The sequence below is a fragment of the Penicillium robsamsonii genome (assembly GCF_028829455.1).
Source record: "Penicillium robsamsonii strain IBT 29466 chromosome Unknown utg000005l_segment0_segment0, whole genome shotgun sequence".
Classification (NCBI taxonomy): Eukaryota; Fungi; Ascomycota; class Eurotiomycetes; order Eurotiales; family Aspergillaceae; genus Penicillium; species Penicillium robsamsonii.
In genome coordinates, this window is record NW_026643223.1 from 5856 (window position 1) to 28168 (window position 22313).

At 47.0% G+C, this 22313-nt stretch overlaps 10 protein-coding genes across 10 annotated transcripts; 4 read left to right on the forward strand and 6 right to left on the reverse strand.

The window, feature by feature from the left end:
• Positions 1-554: 554 nt before the first annotated feature.
• Positions 555-1868, reverse strand: N7447_008016 (uncharacterized protein; the record flags this gene model as incomplete). Its single annotated transcript, XM_057232278.1, has 2 exons — positions 555-1667; positions 1728-1868. The coding sequence occupies 2 exons, from the start codon at positions 1866-1868 to the stop codon at positions 555-557; spliced, it is 1254 nt and encodes a 417-aa protein (XP_057081820.1).
• A 3722-nt stretch (positions 1869-5590) lies between these two features.
• On the reverse strand, positions 5591-6502 carry N7447_008017 (ankyrin repeat domain-containing protein; the record flags this gene model as incomplete). Its single annotated transcript, XM_057232279.1, has 1 exon — positions 5591-6502. One exon carries the CDS (start codon positions 6500-6502, stop codon positions 5591-5593), a length of 912 nt encoding a protein of 303 aa, XP_057081821.1.
• A 57-nt stretch (positions 6503-6559) lies between these two features.
• On the reverse strand, positions 6560-7168 carry N7447_008018 (ankyrin repeat domain-containing protein; the record flags this gene model as incomplete). The annotated part of the gene is made up of 1 exon (XM_057232280.1): positions 6560-7168. The coding sequence occupies one exon, from the start codon at positions 7166-7168 to the stop codon at positions 6560-6562; it is 609 nt and encodes a 202-aa protein (XP_057081822.1).
• A 1118-nt stretch (positions 7169-8286) lies between these two features.
• Positions 8287-8623, reverse strand: N7447_008019 (holo-ACP synthase; the record flags this gene model as incomplete). Its single annotated transcript, XM_057232281.1, has 2 exons — positions 8287-8568; positions 8609-8623. 2 exons carry the CDS (start codon positions 8621-8623, stop codon positions 8287-8289), a joined length of 297 nt encoding a protein of 98 aa, XP_057081823.1.
• Positions 8624-9302: 679 nt separating this feature from the next.
• Positions 9303-9716, reverse strand: N7447_008020 (acyl carrier protein; the record flags this gene model as incomplete). Its single annotated transcript, XM_057232282.1, has 4 exons — positions 9303-9343; positions 9403-9451; positions 9507-9587; positions 9654-9716. 4 exons carry the CDS (start codon positions 9714-9716, stop codon positions 9303-9305), a joined length of 234 nt encoding a protein of 77 aa, XP_057081824.1.
• Positions 9717-11081: 1365 nt separating this feature from the next.
• N7447_008021 (uncharacterized protein) lies at positions 11082-12271 on the forward strand (the record flags this gene model as incomplete). Its single annotated transcript, XM_057232283.1, has 4 exons — positions 11082-11164; positions 11216-11678; positions 11728-11922; positions 11972-12271. The coding sequence occupies 4 exons, from the start codon at positions 11082-11084 to the stop codon at positions 12269-12271; spliced, it is 1041 nt and encodes a 346-aa protein (XP_057081825.1).
• A 1189-nt stretch (positions 12272-13460) lies between these two features.
• On the reverse strand, positions 13461-14941 carry N7447_008022 (uncharacterized protein; the record flags this gene model as incomplete). The annotated part of the gene is made up of 4 exons (XM_057232284.1): positions 13461-14265; positions 14319-14505; positions 14543-14821; positions 14875-14941. 4 exons carry the CDS (start codon positions 14939-14941, stop codon positions 13461-13463), a joined length of 1338 nt encoding a protein of 445 aa, XP_057081826.1.
• Positions 14942-15660: 719 nt separating this feature from the next.
• N7447_008023 (putative copper amine oxidase) lies at positions 15661-17833 on the forward strand (the record flags this gene model as incomplete). Its single annotated transcript, XM_057232285.1, has 4 exons — positions 15661-15989; positions 16043-16619; positions 16677-17647; positions 17698-17833. 4 exons carry the CDS (start codon positions 15661-15663, stop codon positions 17831-17833), a joined length of 2013 nt encoding a protein of 670 aa, XP_057081827.1.
• A 274-nt stretch (positions 17834-18107) lies between these two features.
• Positions 18108-20449, forward strand: N7447_008024 (transcription factor domain-containing protein; the record flags this gene model as incomplete). Its single annotated transcript, XM_057232286.1, has 4 exons — positions 18108-18166; positions 18214-18345; positions 18394-19060; positions 19106-20449. The coding sequence occupies 4 exons, from the start codon at positions 18108-18110 to the stop codon at positions 20447-20449; spliced, it is 2202 nt and encodes a 733-aa protein (XP_057081828.1).
• A 408-nt stretch (positions 20450-20857) lies between these two features.
• Positions 20858-21987, forward strand: abnA (putative extracellular endo-1,5-alpha-L-arabinase; the record flags this gene model as incomplete). The annotated part of the gene is made up of 4 exons (XM_057232287.1): positions 20858-21121; positions 21178-21654; positions 21711-21796; positions 21852-21987. 4 exons carry the CDS (start codon positions 20858-20860, stop codon positions 21985-21987), a joined length of 963 nt encoding a protein of 320 aa, XP_057081829.1.
• Positions 21988-22313: the final 326 nt, after the last annotated feature.

Here is a 22313-nt window from a genome sequence, read left to right on the forward strand (position 1 = left end):
TCGGTCTACGTCCTTCTGGTGAATATCGTCCTGCGGAGATCTCTGCAGGATAACCTTCGGGGTTAGGACAGAGATCTTACTTACCACCTCATCGAAAAGAGTTCTTTCATCTGGCTAAATCATTCGGTGTCGTCGGCAATCAAGGAGGACATCATGCTCAGCGAACCACATTCGTCCGAGAATCATGTCATATCGTCCTAGGTCTGTAATTAACATAGGGATCTGACGCTGAATCCTTCTATCGATATAAATTGTAAGGACAGCCACATGTCGTATCGGCTCTGCTCGTTTACCGTTAAAACCTCGTACTAGGCATTCACGACTCAGTTTCTCCACTCTGAGTCCGAAACGCTTACTAAGTAATATAACCATTAACGAATTAATAAAAACGTATCCATCTGCTCCAGTGTCACTAAGTGCTGAAATAGAAAATGAGCGTCCATTGTGCATTAGCTGTGTATTGAAAACTAAGCTATCTCTGGGACCCCTAATTAACTTCTGTAAATCCAGCGAGAAAAGTGACACCTTCCGTCCGCCTAGGAGGGAGACTTCGCCTAGGCAGGAGCTTTTCCCGAATCGGTATCGGCTTCTAGCTCCACGATCTCGTCCACACGGGGAGGGTTCATAACGGGAGTAGTTATCATAACAGCGAGAGTCGGTTTCTTCTTCGGATAATCACGGGTCATATGTCCATGTTCCTTGCAGTTAAAGCATCGTCCTTCTCTCATTAAGGTCTCTCTTTCAGAGGCAGATAGGCTCGGAGTGTACTCGCGCTTCACGCGGGGAGTGCTTGGCTGGTTCACGGTAGATGCACCTCCGGCGCCGGCAGCGGGGATCGTAGACCGGGTACGTGAGGAGGTCTTTGCTTCCTGCTGAAGACTGATCTCGTGAGCCATACTCTGGCAGCTCTGGGTGAATGCATCGAATGAAACGGTATTCTGGTTGACTGCCCACATAACTTGGCTCTGAAGCAGGTACGGGAGTTTCGAGTATAGGTCTCGCTTGCGGTTCTCGGCGATAACGACAGCCTCTTCGGCGAGCTGCATGAACTCCGCAAGGAAATCAGTGAAGCTATCCTTAGGTTTCATCTTAAGCTTATGGTATGCTGTGTATGCTTCTGCACGTCTGTTTAGGTTCGCGAAGACAGTCTTTAGGTGGAGGATAATATCCTTAGCGTCTGCGTACGGAAAGCTGGCATCGGAACTTATCCGGGGAGCAATGTGTAGCTGAGCTTTACCTTCACAACGACTCTGAACGTAGAGCTTACGATGGACAGGCAAAGGGTAGTGGTCAGCATTCGCCTTAAGCTTCTGACGAATCACAGTCTCCCAGGTTTCGAATCGGACTTCCTTTCCATCATTCAACATAGGTGCATCAGGCATTTTCGTAGACTTTCGGTTAGCAGCGGCCTCCACAATCGGTGCGCCGGTACGGGTATTCTGACTCTGAAGATTCACGAGACGGAAGGCAAGGTCGCCGCGCTCACGAATAGCAATATCTCGGTGGGTAATAGCTTCGTCACGCTCAATACGGAGTGATTCATTCACGATATCAGTCTCAGTTCTATCTGCCTTAAGCACGACAATCTCATCTTCGAGTTCTTGAACCAGATTCTGCAATCTCTGGTGGTCACGAGCGAGTTCAATGAATCTCTCTTTGCTCGGTGTCTGGCGCAGTCGTGCGCGGATCGGTTATTCTTCCTCTTCATCACGTTCACCAGTGTTAACTGGTCTCTGCGGATCGGGGGTCGGGGTACTCGGTTCGAGAGCAGCGACAGGCTCCTGCTCATGGCTTTCGGCATCTTCATCAGGCACGGCAGCGGGTTGCCTGCCACGGTTCATCGGTGGGTTTCGCTTTGATCTAACCATCCTGATTGGTCAGATTCTTCGGTTCGGGTTCGGGATTAACGTGGGTCAAGGTCTTGGCTGTACGGTGCCAAGGAACGAAAGTGGGGATGTGACAGGGCCGAAACCAATCAAATTGATGGTTTGTACAGCCGTACTGTCAATGAGAATTGAGAGTGATGCTTAGTATTATGTGACCTGCCAGTTCTTCAACAAAAAGAGTGCATTTTATTCAGAATACTAAGCATAGAGAGAGAAGGAAAAGAAAGAAAAAGATCTACTGGGCAGGATCCTTTGTGGGATCCTGTCGCAAACAAACAAGCCAAACTTGGCAGGCGGTCAATGACGGCAGAAAGTATTCGGCCGAAGAATCCAGATCGTCACACCATGGGCCCAATAATTATGACAGTCCTGCCTAGAGCTTAAATCGTACGAGATATCATCAATGGACGATACATGAATAATGGGACAAGCCTTCATCAACGGGATAAGCCTTCCTCAATGGTACAAGCCTTCATTAATGGGACAAGGCATCAATAATGGGATAAGCCATGAATATGCCATAGACCTAATAATTGTGACAGTCCTGCCTAGAGCTTAAATCGTACGAGACATCACTAATGGATGATACATGAATAATGGGACAAAGCATGAATATCCCATGGACCAAACAATCTTAACAGTCCTACCTGGAGCTTAAATTATACGAAAAAATCAATAATAGGATAACATATAAATATACTATGGATTAGAATATGAATCTATAAGTAATCCTAACTTAAAATAGATATTTTAAAATAAAGTTAAAGAGTGCTGGCCCTTCGTACGGTCGCACCCCATCAAAAATAATTCCGATTTTCAATCAGCCACTACACCTTTAGAACTTGATCAATTACTCTAAAATTTAGTGACCATAATCTTTATAGTATAGAATAGAACTTTATAAATTTTGAGCTTCATCCTTATACGAGAAGCTTTTCCAGTCTACTCACGAAAAGTATTCCAGTCTACTCATGGCCCCACTTTTATCCACCATAGTTAAGGTAAAGTCCTAATTCCAGTCTACTAGACTGCAACCACCCCCATGGGATAGAACTGTATGAATTTTCAGACTTATCAGAGCATGGGAAGTCAGGTATATTTACACCCCATATACCTGAGCTGGACCCACCTTCCGGGAGCCAATCAAACCGCCATAAATCCATATACCTGGCAGGTATATGTCTTGGAATAGAGTTAGGTATTTGTCCTGGAATAGAGTTAGAACCCGCATATTGATACCCTTTTCCTACCTGATTGACAGGCATCTACCCTGACTAGTGGATTATCCGTAACAACTAGATACATACGATGACCAATAGTGTTTATGAAAAGCCTTTGCATTCACATATCAGTGTAGGGAAACCTAATTAAATAGGGAAAACTTAGACCAAGGCCGCCGAAGAGTCACATCCCAACCGAAAGTCCAAATATCGCATGATACCTTTCCTAGGAATGCCAAATTCAGACATGAACGATGAGGCTTTTCTGATACTGCAGTGCCGTTCATATCACACACGAGGGATTTAAGGTTCGCCTTGAGCAAGACAATATTGTTTCGCAGCTTCAATAGAACCATCATAAAAAGCCTACCCACACCCCATCTCTGTTAGCCTATATATTCTCGGGTCATCTCTCAAAGCGAGGAGGATAAGCACATACACAAATTTCAGCACAAGTATCACCAGTACGAGAACATTCTTCACAAGAAAGACAACAAGGTTGACCAATAGTGCGGCCAAGTTCATCAAGAGCATCACCACAAGTAGCAAGATCTCCAGACTGTCTCTTTTCAACTCTGTTCTTATCCTGCCCATCGGCTTCAGATCCTGCTACCGCACAGGTAGCGAAGATAACTGCACCAAGCAAAGTCGATACCTTCATCTTGTTGATTGTTCTAGGTCTTTCTGGGTTTGGGGATTTGGGAAAGACAGTTGCAAAGAAGTGATAATCTGGCTGTAGTCCCTTCATCGCAGAGGGCAAGATACGAATATTATATGAAAGCCTAGCCCTGGTTATCGGCTAATATTCGAGAATGCTGTAAGGACTGGCGGTAAGCAATGCATAGATTAGTATGCCAATGAAAATGCCCTTGCATAAAATCCATGTTAGTCACCACACTAAACTTCGACAATCAATCATAGTCTATATTGATAGGTGAGATAGTTATGAGGGAGGACCGGCGAGATCATAGCATGAAATGTTCATTCCAATTCTTAAGGCTATACATGAAATACACGAGAAAGGATAAAACGCTATGCCAGTACGACAGTATGCAATAACACATCATATCGGAATAGACTTATGGCATCTAAATGCATTATCGAAGAATGAGGCGGAGCCGGTCACCTCTAAGACATATTGCGGTCAGGCCAGTATTGTTACACAAGTTCCACTATATTATTCACCTGCATAGCCCCCAGTGAGCTCGCACTGGGCGGCAGTCATCGCCAGACTGTTGGGACAATGGATGAGGCTTGCGTAAGTCAGGAACAAAGCCGCAACATCGGGAATTAACCCGAGTCGCCTATACGAAGAATCAAGTTGATTGCAAATCAAGTTAATCTTCTCGTATATAGCCTTGATTAATTCCTCCGTACTACAATTATATCTGTAAACTCATGTATAATTACGTCCACGTTTCAGGCTATTATTTGATTTATCAATGAGCCACTTTTGACTTCTTCATTGCCACATCTGGTGGAATGATATGTACGTAATTGTAATAAATGGGGAAATTCGATAGCTTGATTTTTATTGCATACAGTAGAGGCAACTAGGCGGTGTGTGGGTCTTCAGCTAGCCACACGGGAGATGCTGATGATCTTTGCGCCACTTCTCAGGTCTGGATCGTGACCCAGAGATGACAAAATAATATTATTGGCGCTCACTTGACTTGCATGGATGAGTAACTTAAGGTACGAAGGCACCGAAAGCCCTCAAATATCATAGTCTGACCCAGATCATATGTGGTCTGCATTAGTTTACGACTGTGATTCAAGAGCACCTTTCACTTGAATATTCATCGGGTAGCCATGACGTAATACCTATCCCAAGCTGCTCAATCCGTACCCGACTTATACTCGAGTCTTACCGCGATTGCGGTTGCAATTGGTGCCAGTGTACGCTTCATCTGTACCGTAACAAATACCATACTAAGTTTAAGACAATTACCTACGGGGATCTGCTATGAACGATAACAAAAATATATATTCAAAGAAATAATTAATTCAAGTTACCTGTACATCAACTTGATAGCTCACCAATGTATCCACCATAAAGAGGATCGTCATGCAGAGATATAGAGGTTTGACTGTATATTTAATACAACGGGATATTGAGGACGAAGTCACCCAGTGCTGTAACAAGCTGATCCACCAGATTTAATTACTAAAGCACGATCGGTTTTCATGCTCGAACTTCTCTCTTGCTCGCTGCTGATCCAACTCCTGCTTATACTGTGAAGGGACATGGCCATTTGCATCAACAAGCGCAAGGTCGGCTCCCAACTCTTCCAGCTTCCAGTACGTATGTGGCGACTGAAAAAAGTTATACTTGCAGAGCGCTGCAACGTGAGCAGGGGCTCTCGAATCAGAGTCCCTGGCGTTGATATCGGCCCCATGTTTTATAAGAACTTCTGTCACATCTGCGGCGTTGTGGTTAGTCGCTGCCGAGTGTAATGGCGTCGAGCCGTCTTTAGTTATTGCCTAGACGCCTGCCCCGTTCTCCACCAGCAGCCTTACGGTCTTAACAGAGCCGCTGGCGGCTGCTTCATGAGGCGCGGTATTACCAAGGCCGTCCCGGGCACTTAAATCTGCACCACTGTTAAAGAGGATCTTGCAGATCTCCGTGCGGCCATGTCGTGCGGCAACATGGAGTGGGATCAAAGACGAGGTCTCTAGTCTGACCCAAGGAATAACTCTTGCCAGTTCGGTGTTTACATCCGCCCCGCTCTTAATCAGTCCCTCCACCGTCTGAGTTTGACCCTTCCATATCGCGCCCATAAGGCCAGTGCTAAGTAGGCAGGGGTCCCGACTGATCTCATAGTGCCACGCCACTAACGCCAGCACAGAATCAAGGTGTCCGTGTTCTGCCTTTTTCCATATAAGGGCACAGATCTCAGATTCTCGCGTGGCATCATTCCATGGGCAGTACTTGATAAGGACATACACTATCTCCTCGTCATCCGCCCTGTCACAGCCCACAGAGAATACCCCCTCGTACGGAACTTTACCGATATTGCCATGCTTAACAGCGTATCCAAGAAGCGAATCTAGAACCGCCGCACTCCCACATGATGCCGCATTGTCGAAGACACCAGGATCATAAGCCCTCAATCTCATATCAAGGTACTCAACCGGTAGATGCGGCAGAATCAAATCTAGGGCTTTGGGGTTCCAACCGATCATTTGGGTAATATGTCGCCCCTCCCACCTGCCAACCATTGCCCCGTTCTCAAGCAAGATGTTAAAGGCCCCTTCATGGTGGTTATTTGCGGCCTCGAGCAATGGAGTTGTGTTTCCATACGCCCCTGAGTTATTCGGGTCCCACCCTTTGCGCAGCAGCTGACGCACGATCCCCTCATCTCCCCGTCTCGCAGCAACGTGGAGGGCAGTCATTTCACCCGCATTCGCCTCTCGCTTCTTCGGGGGTTTCGCCCCACGCTCAATCAAAAGTTATACCATCTCGCCCTGTCCATGCTCAACAGCGGCCAAGATTGCCGTCCACGTCTTGCAAATCCCGCACCTGCCCTTTCCGGTAAAACCAGCAGCGATACACTGCCCACATCTAGACTTCAAGTCCACCTTTAGACCCCGGTTCAGCATCAACTTGACCGTCGATAACCGCCCGTAGGCCGCCGCCTCATGCAGTGCGGTAATCCAGTATCCCTTCCTGTAGAACCACGGCCATATAGCGAGCCGCTGTTGACGGTTCAGGAGGACTCGCACAGTCTCGTCATGTCCATTCCGTGCCGCTAGGTGGACCGCCGTGGGTGGGCACGGTGTCCTCCGCGAGGCATGCTGATATGGATTATAGGCTCTGAGGTCAGCACGATACTCCTCCTCCGCCATCGCGATCCGTGCGCCGGCTTTGAGGAGTACCTTGATAAGCTCGGCGCGACCATTCTCTGTTGCGTTTCGAAGCGCAGTGTCTTTAAGCGACTGCTTCATGCTATTGTCATTGGTGCAGGCGCTGAGATGCGATACTACCACTGCGATATTCCCTTCGGCGGCGGCGAGCACGATGGAGTTATGGTCTCTTGTCGGTAACGGAAGGGCTTCCATAGATCGTCCGCTTGATTTCCACTGTTATTATTTTCTTGGGGATTGAATTTCTAGGAGTGAAAGATGGGAATGACCGCCTTTTATCGTATCGGGCCCGATCAATTCGTATTCCCAGGCTACTATTGCTCCGCCACATTCCTCGTATTTCCGGTTCAACAATTGGCTGCTTCCAAGAAAACACATGATCAAGGCGAACCCTGAATTGTTCCTATTTCGTCTATGCTTCGCTGTATGATGCCTCGGGAACCTATCAGCCTTTGTGGTATACTTGGCTTGCATAGGGTGGGTGGTGTGGTGCGGAGGCTGAGCGTGGAAACTGGGACCAAGCCGAGGGAATCGGGTACTAGACATGATAATATAACCTCATTTCTGGGACAGGGGGGGAGCGGGATGGGTTGTTAAGGATTGGCGTCTCAATCTCTGTGCTCGTTGGACCGAGATGACTTTTGACAGAAATCTGGCGTACGAACAATATATGGTAAAATGGCAGATATTGAAGACTATAACCAAAAATAACAAAACCCGTCTTTTCAACAATCTCAGCGGACATAGATGACTAACTGTATTATGCAATTTTGTACGGCATGCCGGGTACCAAGTGTCGCATGATTTTCCGGGTAAAAATGCCCCATTCCAACCAGGTAATTCGATCTCAGCATTTGACACTATACACTTCACATGGACAGTTTACACCTCACACCGCTATCAACCCAAACTGCAGGGCGGCTAGGCCAGCGTGTCCCGGATCAACCAGAACAAACCCAACTCTTGCCAGTGCAAGCCGGTAATTCTACGTCCACGCAAATTGTTACACTTAATTTCGAAAACACATCACAGCAATACATAGAATCAGGATATAAGAGACTAAAGCTGCTAGTTATTGTACGGTTAGCAACATCGGTGACGGAGGTTTTCCCCTGGAAAAAAAAGATAAAAGAGATCTGTCAGCGACGCAAGGAATGCAAAGGGAAAGGGAAAAGGAAAGACCAACTTTGTTGCCGAATGAATTTTTGGCCTGGGTGATACCTGGCGGTATGGGTTTATTAATTGATGCGATGTCGCCACAGATCGTGTAAAAAATGGTCCCATTGCCTGGAAGACCCCACGACTCAGAAGCATTATGAAGAATGGTTGACTGCCAATACGGTGGCAGTAGCATAATCCCCATCATGACTGATCGAGAGTTGTGCCTCTTGTGCTTTCAGTAGTGGCTGATCTCCATCCTCCTTGCTTGTATCAGAAGTTGCAGGTAGTGGTGCATGTAAAACCAGGACTGGCTTCTTCTTCCCATGGACGGTCAACACTTCAGCTTGATGCCAACCGAGTCGGTGGGGAGATAATGCCTTCATGGCAGCCTCTTTGGCTGCGAACCTAGTGGGCTTCAGTCCACTCTCTCGAAACTTGCAAAAGAGATTTAGCTAGTGAGATAAGGCAGCTTACCGTCCAGCCACCCATTCTGATAGCTTCCAGAGCTTTCTCTCGTATTGGGAGTGTTGCAGCTGTTTATCGATACCGGCCCCATCATCGCCATTTCCCTCCATACATGTCTTGGATGCGATCTTCTCTCTCAGTTGCAACACCTCGTCATACCGCTCTTGAAAAAATGGCAATTCTCTCTGACTGAAAATTCGATGGCTGAATCTGTCAACTTGATTCTGACGTGTATCCGTCAGAAGTCGTTGGATTCTGGGAATATGACATAAGTCGGTACCGATACTTAGTGGGTACGGGAAAGGAAGGGAATCTCCGGATACCATCTTTGTTTTCTGGAAGATGGGATTGCGTTATAAGATAAGACTGAACAAGGAACCAGCGTAACCCTATTTATATAGTAAGCCATGTTACGTTATAGAACTGGTCGAGCATGCTCGGCTCGCTTGACGATCTTCTTTCTAGCACTCGGGACTTGTATCCACAATTAACCCCTCCATCTCTCTACTTTAGCCCAAAATTTGACAACCACATAGAAAATGGCGAGATACATGTACATTCTTTAAACAAAAACAGTTATCGGGCAGTTGTATACTATTTTACTCAGTATGATTGTCTTTGTATTCTGTATCTCAACGGAGCATTTCTTGTTTAAGGAGGCTCCAAAATCTGGTTACTGGTTGACTCCAAGGCAAATCCTCGATTATTTTAGATTGGCTTCTATATAATTTATAGCTTCTTGAACTATAATATCGTTAGTCGTTCCACATTTCATATTTTTCACCAACGCTCCATTTTCCTACCGGTAGCGATCTTCTCAGCGTCTTCATCTGGGATCTCGATATCAAACTCCTATACTTCTTGTTAGCATGTAGCCGCAGTGACCAATATTGAATTAACATTTCACCTCTTCAAGAGCCATGACCAGCTCCACTGTATCCAGAGAATCGGCTCCGAGGTCATCCACAAATTTTTTCGTTCCTGTTATCTACAGGTAAGGAGTTAGACGGTGATGAAGATAGCTTCTTTTATATGAAGGTTTTGTGAAAGTTACCTCTTCCTTCTTCACATCTAGCTGCTCTGAAATTATCTTCTTTGCTCTTTCCGTCACGGACATGTTTAGAGCTGGGTGGCAAATGTGCGATGGTAACGTAAAATTGTTCAAAAGGTAGAAAAAAACATTCAAACTATGGCAATAGCAGTGGTTTATACATTGCTACGCGTGCTATGTGATATTACCTATCACAAGGGCTATGATCATAGCAACCGTTCAGTCGCCGATCTTTAGCCAAACTTTCCATAGCTATACGCAAGGGTCGCATGTAAACCGTCTCTCCTAGAAGTGATCGTCGCGAAGGCTCCCTGAACTCTCATGTAGGGTCTACTCTACCCACTATCGGATACTACATACGGTAAAATGACCTCAAGTATCAGATACGCTACATTCATCCATCCACCGTTTTAAATAGAATACTGTACATACCTACACGGAGATATTCTACTATGGGCTATACAATGAGGAAGATCCACCTGTTGCTGTGATAGATCGATCATTCATCCCTTTCGGGCCTTTTTTTGCATATATTTCCTTTAAGACACTGATAATATTCAGATCAGTTTCCGTCAAGCAAAAGGTGAACTGTCAACTCTGCGGGGTTTCACCTAACTAAGGGTTTTTCATGATTTAAACCGTTAGTCTCATTGGTTTGTTGCTAATAACTTCCTAATCTAGTGAGAGACAGGTTACAGTATGCCTTGTCCATAATGGTCGCTCTTAAGAGGTTGGCTTGAATGCTGCTTCCCCACCGTGATGCTCCACTCTGTAGACTTACGTCATACTTTGTAACCTAGTGGCTGGCTGAAGCTGCAGCTACCAGGCTGCGTACTTTAATTGGGTATTGGTACATGCAGTTAAGATTGTCAGTGTATGTGTTCGTTATTATAAGTGTTCTTGATAGGCGGATAATAAGTCATGCCAAAGCAAAGACAAAGTCAATTGAAATATCCTAGTAACTTTAGTAAAAGAAATCAAACGAGATTGTTATTTAGTGTCTTCTGAAATAAATTCCCCATTAAAATCTATAAAAGATCAAGTAATACAAACGCCTCCTTCTTATACTTTCAAGTTGCAAGCTAAGAACTCGGGTACGTTGCTTATTAAGCCCTTTGTAATAGTAATTCAAATCTCTTTATATTTCCACCGGTCTTAATTTAGGCATGGAGGAAATAATCAGGTATCCAGGCACCAAAATTACCTAAAAAAGGGGTTTTGTCGCATGGCACCTATACCGCTGCGTGTCCGAGACATTTCCCCACTTTTGGGGTCTTGCGACAAACAATAATTATCTATGATTGGCCATCCCTGGAGAACCTGGTCGCACTCGTCCTAAGCTCCGCGGATGAAAAAAACACCACTTTGAAAAGTTTATAAGACACATGTGAGCTCAAATTCCTAATCTGCATGTAACGTCTACGGTCGAAGATGTATACATCCAGAAGCACCAATGAATGGATCTTCGGTGGGCTGATGGCCACCCAGGCACTCATAATCCTCGCCATTGAAATGTGAGTCTCAGCCCCCGTGGAGGCCTGGGACTCGTCTTAACAGGACCTCAGCTTTATCCTTGTGGAATGGCAACTATGGATGCGCCCACAGGCCATTCAAATCACCCCCTCATACATCGTCCCTGTTGACGCAGCAATCGTATGGTTTGCCTGCATCTATGAATTTTTACTCTCTGTCGACGCTATGCGTCACAAGAACAACATCCTACTATTCGGGATCTGCGTCAGTAATGTTTACGCCATGGCCTTCGCGGCCATGCAGTATCCGGCCATGAAAGGCTTCTGCGAATCCATGCCTAATCAGCGGGCCATGTATGATATACCTCTGGTGGACATCAGTAGAAACATCTGGCCGCAAATCCGTGGCCCTCAACTTGCAGTTCCGATCCTCATCGGGCTTTGCACCCTTGGAACATGGTGGTTGGCCTTCCAACTACACAAACAGTATGCCTGGTCCATCTACCGAAGTGTGCAGGGTGATTCACGTATAAGAGCTCGGTATCTCGCCTATGAAGTAAGTGCGTGATCTTTACTTGTGTCTTTAGCTGCTAACTTAGTTATAGATTTATGTGGTTCTTGTCAAATTCGGCGCCTTCTTCATTATCTGCTTCGTTCTCCATTATGGCTTGATCGATGTCCACTTCGTCGAGCCAGAATTTGGCTTAACCATGTCAATTCCACCAACCCTAACAGTCGTAATAGTCTGCGGGGTATACTTTATCCGCAAGGAGCACAAACCATTGATGATATTAGTCATTGTAAGTAGCAATTCCATTGGCTTAATCCGAGTCTCGCTAACAGAGACAGGTCTGCCATTTGGCCATAATTGCCTATCTACTTTCCCGGATCATTGTTCTTTTTGGAAATGGTCAACTTGCCCGAACTCCAACCAGGGATATGATGCTTCTCTTCGCCTTTGCATCCTTGATCTTCACCTTCCTCTCTCTTGCATGTGGAGTCAGGTGCTTCATGAACTTTGAGTATGGACTAAAGCCTATTTTGGCTGGCAAACCTCATTCGGTTCGGGCGTCTTATGACTTTCATACCATCTCCAGACACACTCCTATGCCGGATGATATCTCATGTCGCCGGTTGTCTCTTGCTTAGGCCAGAAACTAGGCTATGCTGTACATTGTATTTATTAATACCTAATTAATCAATTCTTGCACAAGCGCATGTGTTTTAAAATAGGGAATATTCACTCGGTATTTCGGTAATGCAAATAATCCATCTGATGATAATGATTATAATAAATCCATTTGCCCGATGTAGCTCGCTCTAAGTAATTGCTGTTATGTGGGAGTACTGTCAGGCCCGCCGACAGCTGAAAAGCGGTTACCAGCCCACTGGGCGACGTTTCGGGAACCTCGTTGGAGTTTCTGATCGGTCGACCTCGAACGAAAAATGTAAATACCTAGCACAAATGAATACAGGGATGTAAATAAGACAAACATAAGGAAGGCTAAGACGAACGTCATTTATCCTTGGGTTACCTGGCTGTGAGAAGATGGCAGCCCGGAAGGCTTCTGCCTTTTGCTTAATTGTTTCCGCGAGGGCTCTAGGTGCTTGGGATTAGTCTTCCACACAACCCGGACCAGGACCCAACCCAGGACCCAGGCTCCCACCCACCGGCCCGTCTATAGACAATGTCTATTCCAGAACACATCTAAGTAGTAAAAGGATAGGCGCTATATCACAGTCATCAGAATACCAACTGTGAAGCCCTGGTCCTTCGATAGGTGTTAGCACCAAAGCCGGGTCCAGCCCACGAGTGAGGCTTCGCACCTTTACGAGAAGGTCGAATCACATTTTCAGCTCTTCTGGCTCCACTGGCAGCATCACTTCGCTAACAGTCGCAGCTTGAACCTAGCATACGTTACGATACGTGGAAGTCTTAATTGTGCAAACCGAAACTTAGGCCTTAACATCTGATATGAAAATGCGCACGAGGATTGATATGTACTAGCATCTTATGCTTGCTGTTAGATAATTCCACCTCACATTGTTGGTTTGCTTGGAGACTCAGCGGTCCTTTTTCCAGACAGCAGGGGTACAAATACCCGTGTTTCTCCATAGGTTGAATCGCAATGATTTTATTTTCTCTTCCGCCCCTTCATTAGTAGCCAGAATGCTTCAAACCGGAGAAACATTGCACAAATTCAGCTAGTATGTTAATTTCCTGAGTATTAAGCTTTGCTAATCCTCGCATTAAAAACAAAAGGTCAGCAAAAGACTTCGGGATTCGAGTCAATGTCGTAGAAACTCCAACACTATTACTCCAGGCCTCAACAAGCAGTCACAGGTCCTCTGCCAGCTCTACCACGGGACCTGTAAATTTCTTCCTTCCTCCTAAGAGATAATAATAAAGCCCTCCGATCAACATCCATCCCATTGTCACCACGATACAATAATTCATATTTTCCGGTGTGACCGGCTGCACTGTTGGGAAAGTACTAAACACCATTGCTATGACGAGCCAAATGATGGCAACAATGTTCACGATAGGCCCCCATCGTGGCCCTAGGCTGAACGATCCCGATCGGAGTCCACTGACAGTCGGTACTGATCTTCGTCGACCATATATCAACATGAATACAATCGGAGAAAGATATGAGGCATACATTCCCAAAATGGCCATAGACAATACCGCGTTGAAGGCGGTTGAGCTGCCGAGATAGATCAACCCGAGCAGCATTTGGAGAAAGCCAACTGCTATCACCATGCGCACCGGAACTTTCAATGTGGTGCTCACTTCTGAGAAGAATACCGACCATGGCAAACCATTGTCCCGTGCAAATGCCCAAGCTGTACGGCTAGTAGATGTCACACACGCAGCATTTGCGGCCATTGCAATCAAGGTGATACATAGGGCTAGCACGGAGGCACCAGCCGGGGAGCCAGTAATGTTTAAAAAGAGCTGCATGAATGGAAATCCCGTCTTGGACTGGAGAAGGGACTCGATATCCCCCAGGGAGAATAGTAGCACGATTGCATACACCAGGCCAATCACTCCGTTGATAATGACACTTCCTAACATGGCCAATGGTACATTACGAGATGGCTTTGGCATTTCTTCGCTTAAATGGCACGCTGCATCATATCTGGAATAAAAAATCAGTTTTCAGTCCACTGCAAATTTATAGGACAGTCCTACCCGAGGAAAGGATATACAGTGCTCAGTAGTCCTACTAACCAAGAAACCCCATCATTGTCCCATCCACTGGTGTTGGAGAATTCGGCGAAGACGTAACTTGCAGAGTGCTTCTCGGACATTGCCCCCATAACGGCAACGATTACGAGAAATCCAACAACGTGTAATACACCTGTGATTGACTCAGAATCTGTTTTTTTTTTTTTCTTTTCTCGTGTTCCTCTTACCGGCTGTTGTATTGGTGTGAGGCAAGACCTTGGACCCCCAAATATTCAGGGCGGTTGAATAGGCTAATATTAGCCAATAGAAAAGCATCCCTTGCCATCTATTTGGGGTATATGAGTCGAGATGATTCAAGGTGATGAGGGCCTGTAGCTGCAAGCCTGCTGCGAAGGCTGCGGAAGCGGAAAACACCAACTGTCCTCCAATTGAAATCCAGCCGGTAAACCAGGATGCAGTAACGCGGTACGTCATTGGTGTGAGACAATGGACCCAGTGGTATTGTCCTAATAGTGTTAGCATGGGGGCATCACTTGGGTACGTTGAATGTTGATCTTACCGCCAGCCGTAGGGTAGATGGAGGCAATTTCGCTCAACGACAAGACTATGAACATTGTACCAATCATGGTTATGACACTAAATTGGCCCTGCCATCAGCTTTGCGGTATAAGAGTGTCATCTTTTGGGTGGGCTTACTAGTTATAAAATAAGCATGGTGCTCCGCCGTTGGTTAGAGCCGCAGTGACAACCGAGGATAAGGCCTCCCATGTGGCCATTAGGGAGATTTGGAGACAAACAATTGACCATAAGGAGAAACCTCGACGGAGCTCTTGGACATGACCAAGAGCTGCAAGTTGATCTTCATCGCTAATGTGTTTCTCTGGAATGGGCACTTTGGTCTCCGATGTGGAATCCATACTCCGCACTTGGGGGTTGCAGATGATAGAAAATAGAAATATTTGGTACGAGTCCAAGGGGGAGGGGGAAACTGTCTGTCATTTCCTTCCGGGGTCTATATGTACTCTCGAAAGGCCACAAGAGGGGAAATGACGGGATATCGTAAACACAATACTCGTACACGGCGATGATCTGCATTACTTATCGACCACATAGATATGTAGAAGGAAAACAAGCTCGTATTACTTAGTTATCTTTTTCATAGATATCATTTAGTATGTAATTTTCCCCGCATTTTGTGGATTTTATGTCCGTTGTCTATCATCACGGAACCATTTCCGAATTTGCAAGGAACCTCCCGAGATTCCGAGCATTCCGGGATTCCGATGTATAATATAAGTTGAGCTCCCAACCTCGGCCCTCCAGGAACAATTACATTTGTCCAGTCATGCCTCACCCACTCAGTATTCTCTCCATCGAGGAAATCAATTTGGCCCGCGATGTGGTCAAATCGATTCACCCAAATGTCGTGATCGACTTTCGGGAGATCTTCCTACAAGAACCACCTAAAGCTCAGCTCCAGGAATTTCTAGCGATCGAACATGCCGGTCGCTTGAGCCCAACCACCCCGCGACCTCCACGTCTCGCTCTGTGCCAATACGATGTGATCGGAGCGGATCGGATTCCTCAATTCCATGAATCTGTGATCGATGTGGTTTCACAGTCACGAGTGAAACACACAGTGGTGGGGAAGGAACATCATGCCAGTTTGACTCTGTAAGGGAGGGGACAAATGAAGCTTCAGGATCAGTTTACTAACGATTGACTAGGAGCGAATTTGATGTGCTCGTCGATCAATGTATGAAATCACCGTTGTTTCAGAAAGCACTGTCGGAATTCGATCTCCCTGAAGGTTTCGATGTTGTCATTGAACCATGGCCGTACGGTGGCTTGGATTACACCGATGAAAATCGTCGCTTTTTCCAAGGCCTTTGTTTCGCTCAGGACAAACGATCTGGGAATGAAGACTCTAATTTTTATTCTTTCCCCTTGCCCATCATCCCCGTGATGGACGCCCACACCCAGGAGATCATCCGGGTAGACCGACCCGCGACAGGCGGCAAAGGTGATGGGCTACTTGAACAGACCTTCAAGCGGGACATCATTGGTCACTGCAAGCCCTCCGAATACGTGCCAGAGCTGATGCCCGAGGGGGTTCGCAAGGATCTCAAACCACTGAATGTGGTCCAACCTGAGGGTCCGTCCTTCCGAGTCACCAACGAGTCTCTCGTAGAATGGCAGAAGTGGCGGTTCCGTGTTGCATTCAATCCCCGAGAGGGCGCGACGATTCATGATGTCTCGTACGATGGCCGTAGTGTGATGCACCGACTAGCCATCAGCGAAATGGTATGCCCTCAAAACCCGGATCGCCCCCCTAAGCTATCAACTAATTGCATCGCTTAGACTGTCCCTTATGCTGACCCTCGACCCCCTTTCCACCGGAAACAAGCGTTTGATTTTGGCGATGGAGGCGGCGGGAACATGGCGAACAACCTGTCGCTCGGCTGCGACTGTCTCGGTGTCATTAAATATTTCGATGCCATTATCACTCAAGCAGACGGTACCGCCCAGACTCTTCCGAACGCGATTTGTCTCCACGAGCAAGACAATGGGATTGGCTGGAAGCATTCCAACTGGCGGACCGGTCGCGCAGTTGTCACACGGAATCGGGAACTTGTTGTCCAGTTTATCATCACACTGGCCAACTATGAATACGTTTTCGCCTATAAATTCGATCAGTCAGCTGGCATTACAGTCGAAGCACGCGCAACCGGTATCTTGAATGTGGTCAATATCGATGCTGGTAAGGTCAGTGAGTACGGAAATGTAGTGAGCGGTGGTGTTCTCGCTCAAAACCACCAGCACATTTTCAATGTACGAATTGATCCAGCCATCGACGGCCCCAACAACTCTGTCGTAGTGGAGGAATCTCATCCAGTCCCAATGAATACGGTCACCAACCCCAACGGGAATTTCTATCAAATCACCAAGCAGACCGTCGAGCGTGCATCTTGGATCGATGCCGCTCCGCAGCTCAATCGGACGATCAAGATGATCAATCCTCACATAAATAATCCTGTCAGTGGAAACCCCGTGGGGTATAAATTCATTCCGCTGGCCACCCAGACTCTACTAGCCGATCCGGCATCGGTGCAGGCGCGCCGGGCTCAATTTGCTCAACACCACGTTTGGGTCACCAAGTATCGCGATGGGGAGCTCTATGCTGGAGGTCGTTATACGTTACAGAGTCAAACTGAAGTTGAAGGCGTCTCGGATGCTGTTCTTCGGGGTGACTCTGTTGTCGACACTGACGTGGTGGTTTGGAATTCCTTTGGCATTACCCACAATCCTCGTGTAGAAGATTGGCCCGTGATGTATGTTGTCTTTTCACTTTCTTTTTTTGCCTCATACTAACCTATTATAGGCCCGTCGAGATTTTCCAACTCATGATCAAGCCTGCGGACTTTTTTGTCGCCAACCCGTCGCTCGATGTCCCTTCGAACAAGAATGTATCTTCACGGCTAGCTGACTCGGAATGCTGCCGGAAGTCGCACATTTAATAAGAGAGAGAGAAGCGTTATGAGAGAAGCACTGTATCATAGCAACTTATTATGAAGATGTATATTTCGAAGACGAAAAGGATTCAAATTTTCCTTGTAAGAAACTCGAATTATAATTTTCCCCCTGTGTCCATATGAAGGGGAAAAAAAAGGTCTAAAAGATATTTAACTAAGACTATTGAACTTTGAATATATAGAGTACATTTCATCCTCCAAGGGTGGCTCTCGGTTTATCTTTCCGCGTTCCGAGCTTTCCCTTCGCAACTCCCCCGAGATGGGTTCCCAATCTCCACGGGATTCTCGAAAAAGGGCTAAATATACCCAAGTTGCTTGGTGAGTCTGCTTAACCTTGATTCAACTGTTGATACTGACCGCCCTAGCAATGAATGCAAACGACGCAAGCTGAAATGTAGTGGTGGTTTGGTCTGTGTGAGATGTTCTCGTGATCAGATCCCTTGTGTCTACAATCGCCCCCCTAGCACGTCGCAGGAGACTGACCCTAAGGATGAAAGGTATGTTTCCTCCTGCCTTTCCCTAAAAATGACACTAACTTGAGCCAGAGAGAATTCCCGATTTCAAGCTGTGGACAAACAATTGGAGACACTGCGGCGGGAAATGCGGACCCTTTCCGCCCGCGTTCATGAGCTTGAACCTCCCGGTCCATCCCCACCCACAGGGAGTCTGCACCGTATTTTAGATGCTCCTAGGTCCCCGACGTATGTCGGACCCACGAGTGCGGAGTTTGGGCTCACTCGACCTCGAAGCTCTTTATCCCAAGCTGCGAGCATTGACGATCGCGGTGAGGAACTTGACCTATCAACAACTGCCCCCAGTCCTGCGCCGTCGGAAGGAGGCGAAATTGCTCATCTTGGGCTCCCCAAAGGTGTGGATGAAACATTGCGCTTAGTGCAAGTCTACGAGGACACCGTCGGTGTGATGTACCCATGTATCGACTTGGATGGAGTGCGAGCATATGTCCTCGAGTTCTACCGCTCCCGTGATTCAGCCACTGCATCTTCATCTGTATTGACAGCCTCGGATCAGGATTGGTTCTCTGCGCGCGATGTCCAGGTCCTGAAGATTCTGTTGGCGACCGCTCTACTAGCCGAATCCCACGGTCGCAGTGAGCGTGCTGCCCAGCTGGCCGACAGTGTGGAAGATCGCTTCGCTAGCCGACTGAAAATTGCCGAGGTTGATATGAAAGAAATTCTCATTTTGACTCTGTTGGTGTGTATCTTATATCTTTTTTGTGTTCCCTACTAACTGACGCAGTCGATCTTTCACTCTTATCGCGATGATGAAGTCATCGCCGGGCGTTTGATTGGCATGGCGGTTCGAGGGAGTACAGAGCTGGGTCTTCATCGCCAAGAAACGTGGCAAAAGACAGGAGGCGTTTTCCCGGGCGAATTGGAATGGACATGGGCAAGCCGACTGTTCTGGTGCATCTATGTGTTAGATCGCAAGTGTGCCTTTGGCACGGGTTTGCCGTTCGCCATTCAAGATTCTGATATTGACACCGACTTGCCCGAGCCAGGTCACTCTACGCCGTATCTGACTTGCATGATCTCTCACGCGCGCCTGAGTACAAAGATCTGGGGCCTGGTCGTTGGATGGCCCAACCGATCACAAGCGGCCACCTCCGATGGTTGCGCTTATTTGGACGCTCAGGTTCAGCAATGGATCCATTCCATTCCGAGTGAGTTGCGCTTTGATCCAACATGGCGCTCTCCCGCTGGAACAGAGCACACCGATCGAGCTATGATGCTTCAAGTTCTTCTTGCTCTACAGGCAAATCAGCTTCGGATTCTTGTGTACCGACAAAACCTACTCAGCGATGAGCGGATAGCGGACAACGTGACCGGTGCGTCGACCGCCGTGGAAACGGCGAAGAGCACTGTTCATATGCTGGACTATTTCAGCCGTGTCTCCAATATATATTTCCAGCGCCCGGAACCATTCAACTATTTTCTCTTATCTGCCCTTGCTGCCCTCTTCTTAGCCGTTTTGCATGCCCCGGCGCGTTTCAGCCATGCTTGCCGACCCGAATTTTATACAGCTGTGGACATGGTTCGCCGGTCAGCAACCCGTGCCCGTACTTCTCGGAGGCTGCAAAAGATTCTTCACGGTTTGAAACGCATTCGCTTGAATCTTAGGTGGGACAGTGGGCGACAATCATCTATTAGAGGTCATCCCCTAAACCCCAAGCAAGAGAAAGAGCCATCTGAGCTTCAGCCGCATGCTAGATCCAAGTTGAGCTCGACCTACGGTATATGGGATACAACGCCAGGATCAACCACAATAGAGTCTGCTGCTGCGCATTGTACCCCCGGCCTCCATGAAACATCTGGGGCGACTACTCCTCAGCTCTCGTCTAACGCTTTCTGGCCAATGTCACCCGGGATGGTAGCTGGTCCTGAATCCAATGTCTGCGAAGACTTGAGCAGCTTCTTCGAGATTGCAGGTGGATTCTACTTTGACCCTCAAATCGGTTCGGACAGTGCCACCGGAGCAAATGTGGGGTTAACCCCTCCAGGTGAGACGCGGTCGCCCCATGAGCTGGATGCCTTTCATGCCGAGGATGAGGCCTTGACACGAGTCATGGCTGGTTTGTTGTGAACATTTATGCATTTAACCAAACTGAAACTTGACGACCGACTGTAACTAGGTTATTCGACAAGAGATATTCTCTGGGCATTTGCACTTTTGCCTAATTGACAAAAGGATTACGGAGTATTGTACTTGGCATTCCCCGGAACTTGGCGTGCTTTGGTTGCATGGTGGCGCCCATAGGTTTCGGGAATTTCCACCAGTCGGGGCTTTAATTCTTGCTAGTTCATTTCCTGAAGAATTGTTAAGCTCCGTCAAAACTGCTTTTCTCCTCGCTTCTGTGTTAGATGCAAATATACTCGCTGAAGACTACCCGCGTCAAACGATCCGAATTTCCGCCAATAGTTCATGCATGGCATCGCCAATGTATATAAATAACTACGACGGCCCTCTTCGCTCAGTATACAAATCACCTCCATGCATTTTGGTAACATCGTCAAGCCGGTGCTGTTTGCAGCCCTCGTGCAAGGATATGCAAACCCTGGCAGTTGTTCAGGGGCTTGTGTCGTTCATGACCCGACCTTGATACAGAGATCATCGGACAATCTTTATTTCCGATTTTCTACCGGCAACAAGATTTCCTATGCAAGTGCCTCGTCTATCAAAGGCCCGTGGACTACCATTGGGTCCATGTTGCCCGGTGGATCATCTATTGATCTCGCCGGAAATGATGATCTGTGGGTAAGGATAATCCTTCTGCGAGAAACGAACATACTCGATGCTCACTTTTCTGTCAGGCCCCCGATGCCCACTTTGTGAATGGTCTTTACTATGTTTATTACTCTGTGTCAACTTTTGGTTCACAGAATTCGGCCCTTGGACTAGCCACATCTGCAACCATGGAGTCTGGCTCCTGGACTGACCGTGGAAGAACTGGTATTGCGTCGTCATCTACTAGTGCGTACAATGCTATTGACGGTAATTTGCTTAAAGCTGGTGACACTTACTACATGAATTTTGGCTCCTTTTGGCACGATATCTACCAGGCTCCAATGAGCTCAGATGCCACTAAAGTCGCATCTTCGTCCTACAATCTGGCGTATGACTCCTCTGGAACACATGCTGTGGAGGGTGCCTACATGTATCAATATGGAAACTACTACTATCTCTTTTTCTCTGCCGGTATCTGTTGTGGCTATGACACATCTCGCCCCGCCAGCGGAGCGGAATACAAGATCAAGGTCTGCCGATCGACCTCACCTACTACCGGATTTGTATTTTACCCTAGATTTTCGCTGCTTTGGACACTTGCGCTAACCATCCACTAAAGGTCGATAAAGCGGGTACCGCTTGTATCAGCGGAGGTGGCACAGTTGTTCTAGAAAGTCACGGCACAGTCTATGGTCCTGGTGGACAGTAAGTTCTCAAACTAGATCGTACTGCAAACTCGAATATTGTTAACATTTCTCAGGGGCGTGTATACTGATCCTAGCCTCGGCCCAGTGCTTTACTACCACTATGTTGACACCACTGTAGGCTATTCTGATAGCCAGAAACTCTTTGGGTGGAATCAGATCGATTTCTCAAGCGGATGGCCCGTGGTTTAAATTTACATACGTCAAGCAAATGCGTTGAGGTTCTTCATACGATCCAATCCAATTACTTTCATCTAGTACGGCAGGCTTTGGGGTCCATCGCACCAACACGTACACAAGCCCTGATGGGCATGAGATTATTTCTCCATTATAAAGCGGATAGTTTATGAACTCGATATATGCGCTACTCTAAGACACATATCTAAATCGCTCGTACATTCCGTGGAGAAATTCTAGCGCGGCATCATACCCACTTTGTTATTATCTTTCTAGGGCCGCTTAGAGGGACCTTTGTAGGCTATCTATAATATAACGGCTATCTCTCCCCAAGTATTATT